Below are 10,489 nucleotides of genomic sequence, written 5' to 3' on the forward strand. Positions count from 1 at the left end.
CTAGGTAAACCACTAATTGCTTTGAGACTTAGTTTCCTCTCTGCAAAATGGGGCTAAAAATCATAACCTGCCCTATTTACCTTATAAGGCTTCTCTGAATTTCAAAACTAGATTATGCATGTCAAAGTACTTTGGAACCCACAAAACCCTGTACAAATATGAAGTATTCCCCTGAAGAATAATAGAAGGTGCTCACACTGGAGAGAATATTATAAAAATTGATTTCCAATGACAGGATTCTGTCCACTGATAAGTTATGAGCACTCAAGGATACAGTGTTCTGACCCTATAAAAATGTCAAAGACAACAGAACTGTGATACAGTCGACCTTAGGATCCCCAAGGCACAGAGCAGGGTCTGCCCAGTGACTCATGTAATCTGAACCTTGGCTTTCTTATTTCTAAAATGGGATAATACCACTTAACACATGGGGTTGTTGAAAAGATCAAACATGATCAAGTTTGTAAAGTGTATGGCATTTTCCAAAGATGGAGGGATGTGTGTTTTTATTTCCTGAGGATTTTTTTCCTGAAGATTTTTGTTTACTTTGAAACAGAATTTTTTTTAGAATGATGAAAATTACCTAAGTGGTCTTATATTGCTATCTGTCCTTTACGCCTCCAAAATTACTTCTAAAATCTAAACATGAAAAGAGAGCCCTGCAGTCCTGTCAGCTAGGAGCAACAAGCTGATACGAGTTCCCTCCTTGGACATGGCCATAGAAGGTTATGGGAGCCCATTACAACTCGACACCCAAATCTAACTCTAGACTCACAAGTAATCTGCAACGACGCACTGCCTGTGTGCAAGATTCTAAAGGGAGAAAATGCTCTAGAGAGGTGAAAGCAACTGATCCATCCACCTGATGGAGAATTAAAAAACTAGCAATCATTTGGGTTTTATTTATTTATTTATTTATTTTTAAAGACGACCGGTAAGATCTTAACCCTTGACTTGGTGTTGTCAGCACCATGCTCAACCAGTGAGTTAACCGGCCATCCCTATATAGGATCTGAACCCGGGGCCTTGGTGTTTTCAGCACCACACTCTCCTGAGTGAGCCACAGGCCAGCCCTCATTTAGGTTATAAATGCCAGCCTTGTCAGTCAATGTCTCCAAGTCCAGTGAACTCTGGGATACCAAACTGATTGAATCCCTCACCCTAATCAGGGAGTCACAAGGTAAATGCCTCTTTCAGGTTGCCTAGACTTGGTAGAGCAATGCCTCTTCAAACCTCTGCCAGGAATAGCAGCTGGTCTACACACATGTACAAGCCTTACTTTTGCTTTCACAACTCTCAGATCTTATAAAGATTTCAAACACGAAATTTACAGTTCCTGCTTAAACAGATAGTAAAAAACCCACTCCTCAGGTTTCTTTGTTCCTACTTCCTTTTGTAGGAAGACAATTGTAATTAATTGATTTTCATGGATTAATTAATTAAGCAAATTAATTATCAGGATAAACTATACTTTAAATTTAGAATTCCAAAGCTAATTATTTTATTACTAAACTAAGTAAAACATTGATCCATTCCTATGTCTGCACCAAGAGGTTTCTGATTCAAATAAAGTGCTTTTAAAAACTACTGCATAGGGCCGGCCCGGTGGCGCACTGCTACAGTGCGCCGCTTGGGAAGCGCGGTGGCGCTCCCACCGAGGGTTCGGATCCCACATACAGACCGGTTCCCGCTCACTGGCTGAGCGAGGTGTGGGAGCAACACCGAGGGTTGCGATCCCGTTGCCGGTCCCGGCCCGGTACAGGCGCAACACTGAGGGTTGCAATCCGTTGCCGGACACGAAAAAAGACAAAAAGGAAAAAAAAAAAAACTACTGCATATATTTCCAAGTTCCTGGTTTTTCTTTCCCAAAAAACTTTTCCTATTCATTCAAAGTTACAAACTCTCATACATTTTGAGCTCCCTTCTGCTCTAACATTCCATTACTCTCCAAAATAATTATTCAATACAAGGAGATAAAAGTACCTACCTCCCAGGCTGTTTCGGCTCCCTCTACTGCATGTCACTTACTCTGAATATGTTACTTATTCTGAATATGCTACTAGAACAGATCACACTGTACCACAGTTATCTGTTTACTTGTCTGTCACTCCAGCTAGATTGTAAGCTCCTCAGAGGCAGTGATCTGTCTTCATCTGCATTTACCCAGCAACTAGGACAGTATCTGGCATACTGCTAAAATTAATACATACTTATCAAATGGATTCACGAATTAAGCCAAAGTTTCCAGCTACCTGCTTTTAAATGGACCACCTAAAATTAAATGCAAATGTCCATCTATGCAACATTAAGACCAAAAATAATTGGGATTTCAACATCACAGCCCCCAAACCGTGATCAATTTCCAAATCTATTTCAAAATCTCTCAAACTTTAATGGGCATACAAACCACACGGGCATCTCATATAAATGCAGGTTCTGCCTCAGTAGGTCAGGATGGGATCTAAGAGTCTGCATTTCTAAACAACTTCCCAGGTGTTCCCACAGATCACCTGTAGCAAGATCATCTGAGTAGCAAGGTTATATAGTAAATACTGTATTTCATTTTTGCAGCTGAAAAAGCTGATGCTCAGATATGTGAGGAAACTTACCCAGGAACACAAAACCAGCAAGTGGCAGAGGTAGAATGTAAAGTCAGGTCTTCTGACCCCAAAATCCAGCACCTTTTTTTTTTTTTTTTTTTTGTGACCTGTAAGGGGATCACAACCCTTGGTGTGGTGTCACCCGCACCGCGCTCAGCCAGTGAGCGCGCCAGCCATCTCTATATAGGATCCGAACCTGCGGTGGGAGCGCAGCACCACACTCTCCCAAGTGAGCCACGGGGTCGGCCCAAATCCAGCACCTTTTCCACTATGCGTACCAATAACCTTTTGAGCTAAACGGCCACAATGAAAAGAAATTTATAGCTTTTCTCTATCCCTCAAATAAGCCTTCCAGCCAGCTTTGCCTTGTAAGGAAAAGGGAGGAGGTAGAACGAGAAATATCAGCTATGAGAGAATCAAGCCAGCCAGATGCTCTTAAGAACTTAAATCATTCAATCCTTCAGCTAAGAATCCTTAAGAAGGGCCGAACAAACTTTACGGGTTCCTAGATACTCATTCCCTTTATAATGAAAAGCCATGGAACAGCCATGGTAAAGCATGATTGCTTTTTTGGGGAAAAAAACATGTCTCAGTGATATGGAAATTAGCAGGGCCAAAGAGTATTCAGAGTATTCGGCTCTGCCCATTCTACACCCTAAAAGCAACACTGATGAACAGGAGCACATCCAGAGGAGGGTAACAAGGAAGGAATAGAAACACCAGGCAACAAACAGTAAATGGAGCAGAGACGGTCTAGCAAAGGGCAGGCTTGAGACATAAGTACCATCTTCCTTGATCTCTCCTGTCCAGGTGAGTGGACGGGGAGGGGCACAGACCTGTTCTTTGTGACCCCAAGAAACAGATTCAGCAACCTGTTTTCCTGTTCACAATTGTCTCGCATCAGAACTGGAATTTGTCCCCATACCTCTAACTCCAATTCCCATATTCTTTCCACTAGCCCAGGCTGCTTCCCCATGGAGCTACCACCCCAACCTGTAGCAGAGACAGATCTCAGTCCCAAATAAGAAAAATGATATTCTTTTTTTTTTTAAAAAAGATGACCGGTAAGGGGATCTTAACCCTTGACTTGGTGTTGTCAGCACCACGCTCACCCAGTGAGCTAACCAGCCTTCCCTATATGGGATCCGAACTTGTGGCCTTGGTGTTATCCGCACCACACTCTCCCGAGTGAGCCAAGGGCCAGCCCAGAAAAATGATTTTGTAGTCAGAGCTGTCCAAAGACAGAGTCTGCTGTAGCGTGGGAGGATAGAGCACCTAATATAGATCCTATCAACAGAGAAGTTCAATCAGAGGTTAATTGCTTGGCAGGAATACTGCAAAGGAAATTTGGGCATTGGATAGGTGGCTGTGTGAGATGAACCTGCCGGCCTCAGAGATGAATTAATTTCTTCCTGCTGTATTTTCCTTTAACACTTCACTTGTATACTTACTGTGGTTTGCCTTTTATCATAGTTATTTGTACCTGTGTGTGTCTTCCTTGCTGAAGGAGTGTGTGTCTTCATCACCTCGTGGGGAGATGGTAGTGTCTTATCTATCCTTATACTCTTATTGTGCCTAAGACTATACCTGAGAAAACAAGGAAACATTTACATCTCTCCTACGTGCCAGGCACGCTGCTAGGCACTTTACATACATCAACTTATTCCATATCCTCTCAAGAATGCTATGAAGTAAGTATTAGTATTCCCTTTTTATAGATAAGGAAATTGAGATTCAGAGAGGGCAAGTAACTGCCAAAGTACTGCTGGTGAGTAGTAAAGCTGCATTCAAACTAGGAATCTTTTGCTTACACCACTATGCTGTCTTCCTCCTAGAAGGAAAGCAGTAAATATCTGCTGACTTTAGCCAAACAGCTTAAAACAGACCAGTACTATATCCACCTATGTCTGTTTCCTGTTTCTATGTTCAAGTTTTCCTTCTAAATATAGTCACCATCCTCAGAATGATCAATCTAAAGTTACGTTTTTGAATATCCTCTCTCTTTCACTCTTTTAAAGACAGTGGCATAGTACAAAACAATTCTAGGCCAAGTTTTCATAAACCTTTCCTGCCCAGAAGAATTCCTCAAGGCCCCAAGAGCTCTCCGCACTCCTTGCAGTGGACCCTGGCTCCACATCAGGACTCGGGACCACTGCAGACAAATCAGATCCTGGCTTTACACTTCAGAGACTCATGGCTTGCACGCATCTTCACAGGCTGTTCTCCAGGACCTCACTCCCCACACTCAAACCCAACTCTGAACAACTCAAGATTTTCCCAAGTAAAACAGTCTGGCTCAAAGGTCTTCATGTTTAGTTAAACTTCCAAACGAAATCGATCTTGAATTTCAAATCACATTATAAACCTACTCTGGCAGGCACTTAAAAATATTTAATCTCCTTGCCAAATGAGGCAAAAAAAAATTTTGTCATTTGAATCAAAGGCACCAGCATGTTTAGACAGCCTCTCTGACATTCCATCTGACTTGAAAAGTAAACCAAACCCAATCTGGCCAACCATTTCTTCAAACGAGAAACTTAAGCGTCACCAAGAGAAATTCCCACAGCTCAATTCCCTGGGTAGGTTTTGGGTTTTCCATCCCCAAGCCTCCGGGGTAAGAGATCCTGCTGGCACATGAACCATTAAGATGTTGTGCTTTTCAACCTGGTATCTTGATTCCAGAGAACCCAAAGCCATGTTCACTATAAATTTAATTTATTAAGACATCTTCTCAAATGCTAACGTTTTAGAGCGTCTTTATTAAACATGAATATGCCACCCTGGCTCCAGCAATGAGCAGAACTTAATGAAGATATATTTCCCATGAGCTCCTGGCCTCTCTGCATCCATCAGACATTCTCGGCTGAACCTAAATTAACCTGTAAAAGAACTGATTTGCATCCATAAATCCACAGAAATGAACCAGTACAGGGTGTTTGAGATACCCAGTTTCCATTTCTCAATCTCATAAAATTTTCTTGTTAAACTAAAATATGATCCTTTCTACAAACTGTTTCCATCTTTATTAAAACAGGAAAAAAAGGGAAATCTGAACGACCTATGGTAGTTATTTCCTTAACTAGTTACCATGCCTTAAAAAGAAAAGGATCTAGGATGGCTGGTTAGCTCAGTTGGTTTAGAGTGTAGTGCTGACAGAAAGAAACAGAGAAGGAGAGGAAGGAGAGGAAGGAGAGAGAGGAAGGAGAGAGAGAGGAAGGAAGGAAGGAAGGAAGGAAGGAAGGAAGGAAGGAAGGAAGGAAGGAAGGAAGGAAGGAAGGAAGGAAGGAAGGAAGGAAGGAAGTTTGATATCTGATCATTTTCTTACAGAGAAAACCAACAGGGCACTGTTCAGAAAGGTACCAAAAAACACCTAAGTTTGGGTGATTTTTGTCAGTTCATCTAGACCTCAATCCTGGTTTCCATCCAGCTCTCAGTGAAAGAACTTTTCTATTTTCACAATTAAACCAAAGAAGTCTGATCAATGATAACTTTATCAGAAAAGTATTCTTACTCAATATCCACAATGTGCCACATTCCTTCATATATTATCTTAGCTAATCCTCATCATAGTCATGTGGGATGAATATTATTTCATAAGTGATGACATTTAAGTCCCTTGGATTGCAGGGACCACATCTGGTTCATGTCTGTATCCTCAGCACCAAGCAGGGCCTAGGACACAGTAAGAGCCATCCACATGCTAGAGAATGAATACACGACTAAAGAAGAAGAAAAGAAATCTGGAAAAAACACGCAACATAACTTTTGAATAACTGAGCCCCTAACTGAAACCATTGCCTGGGACACACCTACACATTGCAAATAATCTACTCAAGCTTCTGAGGTTAGTTTCAAAGGGCCATATCATCTTTCCAATGTGTACATCATAAAAATAGTATCCACATTTGGCTACATACTCCGCAAGGCAGGGCCTGGTCCTGTCTCACTTTTCTCCCCAACTCGGAGCACCACACCTTGCAGAGGTGGGTGTTTAATGACCTGAGCGATGACAAAAGCCATGATGACGCAGGGAGTAAAAAACACAAGCTGCCCGCAGCCACTGGAAAAACTGGTCTCTGAGTTGACTTACAGCCCTCTTGAGCCTTATTTTCCTCTCTGTACAATGGGAATAACAGAACATACTCACAAGACTGTTTTTATTCATTTCATAAATATTTACTAAACATTGCCCAAATGCTGGGCACTGTGCTGGGTGCTGGGGACACAGCAGTGAACATAATCATCACATCCTACCTCGTGGAGCTCACAGTCTCAGTGGATGGTGCCAGACTTACATGAAAAAAGTTTTACAAACTTCAAAGTATCACTCCTCCTCTGTGTTTCCCAACTTTGGTTAAGGACATGACCATCCACCCAGTTGCCCAAGCTGTAACTTGGGAATTGTCCTCAACTCCAATCTCTCCTTCATCCTGCCCATTCCCACAATCCCAATAAATCACTAACTTTCTTTTGATTCTTGTTTAGAATAGTCTCTGACATGTATTATTTTTCTTCCAGTTTTCCATGCTTCTACTCTAGGCCCTTTGTTCCTACCTTGCAATATTTATTGCAAGTCCTATTCTAATAATGATAATGGAAAGCATTTATTGATCATTTACTATATGCCAGGCACTGTACTAATAGCTTTGCGTCCATAACATATTTTAATCCTATAAGGCAAATACCAGTATCCTGATTTGTAGAGGAAGAATCTGAGGTGCAGAGTAACCTGCCCTAGGCACACAGCTAGTAAGTGAGGAAGCTACAACTCAAATCCAGGTCTATGAGATTTTATCCTTATCCTATACTGGATTCCTGCCTCCAGTCCCTTCCTGGTCAGTCTACAACTCCCTCCTTTAAGCTGTTGCTAGAATTTCCTTTCAAAAATCCAAGTAGATATGACTCTTGCTTTAAAAGACAGACTTACCATCTCCAAGACAAGATTTAGAGGTTACAGACTACTCTCCAGTGTTATGTCTGGTCCCTTCCCACAGACTCCAGCCAGAGACACTAACTGCTCCTCAAACACACTAAACTCCTTGCTGATCCACCTCACATTCTCCTTCCTCTGCAAAGTCTCCTTTCACCTCCAAACAGGAACCTCTGCCTCAGCCCATGTACACATCATGTTTCAGCACTGTTACAATTATTTCCTTTCCTTTCTCTCTCTCTCTCTCTCTTTTTCTGTCACACACACACACCACACACTTCCAAGCCTGAGTTCTTGGAGGACAGGCACAGTGTATTTTCATCTCTTATTCTCAAGGTCCCAGCACGGCGGCAAGTCAATAAGTAGACTAAATGAATGGTATGAGTGATGTTAACACCTCACAGCATCATTCCAGTAAGCAGCTAAGGCCTTTCTCCCGGAGGATGCTAAAAAGAAGGGCAAGTTATAGTAGCTCCTGTCCTCTCGGGCAAACTCCAGAAGACAGAAGTTAATTATCCCCAAAGTTACTACAACTGAGAATGGTCCTCCACAGACTGCTGGCAGACTCTCCAAGCCTCTTGAAAGCCAATTCAATCACCTCTAAAACGGCAGAAACCAAGCTAGCTCCAGATCAAAAGACCACAGGAGAACTGACCTCTCTGATAGAGGAGGTACACCGATAACCTCCCTTTACCACCCAGCAATGGGGGAAGCACTCCGAAATGGAGAATGGTAAAAACAATGACTCTAATTACCATGAATAACAGAGGATCCTGATTGAGGGAGAGTCATCAGAGAAAAAAGCTAGAGACAGCAAAATATAACCCTACTCTCCACGTCCAGAGCTACAGCTGTAGTCCAGGCCACAAAGGGATGGCTGCAACGGCCTCCTTACTGGTCTCCCTGCTCCCACCCTCACCCCTCACTTCTGCCCCCCCACTCTCCAAAGAGCAGCCAGATGTTTTCAAAACCCTATCAACGATTAGGACACACTGCAGCATAACACCACACAACAGCTTTCCAGTCACTTAGAATAAAATCCAAACTCTTTAACAGAAGTTCGAGGTCTAACCCACCACTTCCTTATTTCTTACTACTCTCCCTTCAATCACTACATTCCAGAACACAGGGGTCCTCTTGGACAAACTTTTCCTATTCTGCCTCCCTGCCTGGAAGGCTCCTCCCCCAGATTTCTACAGAGCTGGTTCCTTCCAAAGGCTCAGTTCAAACTTTCTTTTCAAAGAAGCCTTCCTTGACCATTCTATATCTAAAGTGACATATAACCATCCCACCCCATCAGATCATCTTTTGTTTGTCTGTTTAGTACTTATCACCACCAGATGGTAGTTTTCTTCATTTATTTTCCTGTTTCTTGTCTTCTCGCCCATTAGAGTGGACACTCTGTTTTATTCACCCCTATAAATATAGTGCATGCAGTAGGCACTCAAAAAGAATTTCCAGAATATTTATTGACTATCAGAAGAGGGGCATCCTCAGGAAGAGCTATTTTGTCCTTCTGTGAGAATGAAGAAAACATCTATGTGCTGGGTACTGTAAATCCATGATCTTCCTTTCAGAAGGGTAAATTTACTAGCTCAAGGTCACACCAGCAGACTTTTGAATTAAATACTTGTTTGTATTACTCCTAAACCCTCCCACCTTTGCCCTCCTCTCAGGCGGAAGGGTTGTCACTGTATGACTCACTCTCATATTGCCAAAACAAGAAATATCGAACATTTCTAAATTGCTGTACAGTTACTAAAGCATTTCATTTAAGACAGATACAAAGCACTCGCCCAGAAAGCGAGTAAAGTAAGGGGGCCTCAAGGTTCAATACCCCGGCCCTGAACCCCAGTAGAGGGATTGGGAAGCAGTCTGGCCAAGAGAAGCACGGAGTCCATATTTCTGGTTCAGAGGGATGGGGAAGCGGTGAGTCACGGGTGAAGGCTTGCGCCACGGGAAACTCTGATAAGGCCAGGCTATGAGGCAACAGAAAGTGAATCACTGAGCTGGAAGACACCGAAGGCCTTATGGAGGCCAAACCCTGGCTGACGTATGGGGGAACTGATGCCTCAAAGGGAAAGCGACTGGCTCAAGTTCACTCAGCAAGTAAACACAGCGGGATACAGGGGTCTCCTCTCCCCTGTTCCCTTTTCTCTCCATCGAGGAGGCTTTTCAACGAGAATTGAGTTAGTAGGATGGGGAGAGGTCAGAGGCAGCTCAGATCCCAGAGAAGGGTCGGCAGAGGACAGGGCTAGGACCAGGAAGCACATAAATGTTAGGATGGGGGGCAGAAATGAGCCACGGAGGCAGTAGCAGTAGCTGGGAAGGTAGATGAGGCCAAAAGCAGGAGGAAAAGGCGGAAGTGAAAGAAATAGAGTGAGGGCGGAGGAAAGTGCTGTGAGATCGGGGTATGAAGGGGCCTGGAAGAGTGGGAAGAGCCTGAGGGGAGAGGGATGGAATGAGAGTCTGATGGTGGAAGAGCCCAGGGCTCAGGGAGACACTGAAGGGAGTCAGACGCGAAGGGGTCCTAGACCAGGAAGCCACGGAAGGAAGTCTGAGAGGGAGAGTTCCAGGGTCCTAGCAGACCTTGAGGCCAGTCTGACGAAGGTAGAGTCTGGCCCGGAGAGGCTCGGGGGAACTGTGGGGAGTCCGAAGGGGCCGGGCTGCCTCACCTCGCTTGTTTTTGGTGCCGTGCTTCTTGGCAGCCGTCAGTTCCTGCTCGATCTTCTTCTCCAGGAACTCCTGTTTCTTGCTTAGCATTTCCTCCGTGTCCCGAAGCCGTTGGATGGCCTCCTGGGGGGTCGGGCCACCCTTGCCGGCCTTACCCCCGCCAGCCCCGAACAGCTTCCCGAACACCGACATGGTTGCTGCTCGCCGCGCCGGCCTTCGCCGCCCGCTCCGGCTCGGCTAGGCTTCGGCGCCCGCTCCCGGCCCCGCCGCTCCCTGCAGCCGCAGG

At 44.1% G+C, this 10,489-nt stretch overlaps 1 protein-coding gene across 1 annotated transcript in view; it reads right to left on the reverse strand.

Moving 5' to 3' along the window:
- The window catches only part of CHMP4B (charged multivesicular body protein 4B), a 39,054-nt gene extending 28,583 nt beyond the window's left edge, over positions 1-10,471 (reverse strand). Inside the window, exon 1 of the mRNA XM_008568194.1 lies at positions 10,206-10,471. Coding sequence (XP_008566416.1) covers positions 10,206-10,395 — 190 coding nt within the window. The 5' untranslated portion in view covers positions 10,396-10,471. The remainder of the gene's footprint in view (positions 1-10,205) is intronic.
- Between the last annotated feature and the right edge of the window lie 18 nt (positions 10,472-10,489).

The sequence above is a fragment of the Galeopterus variegatus genome, unplaced genomic scaffold (assembly GCF_000696425.1).
Source record: "Galeopterus variegatus unplaced genomic scaffold, G_variegatus-3.0.2 Scaffold386, whole genome shotgun sequence".
NCBI classification, from domain to species: Eukaryota; Metazoa; Chordata; class Mammalia; order Dermoptera; family Cynocephalidae; genus Galeopterus; species Galeopterus variegatus.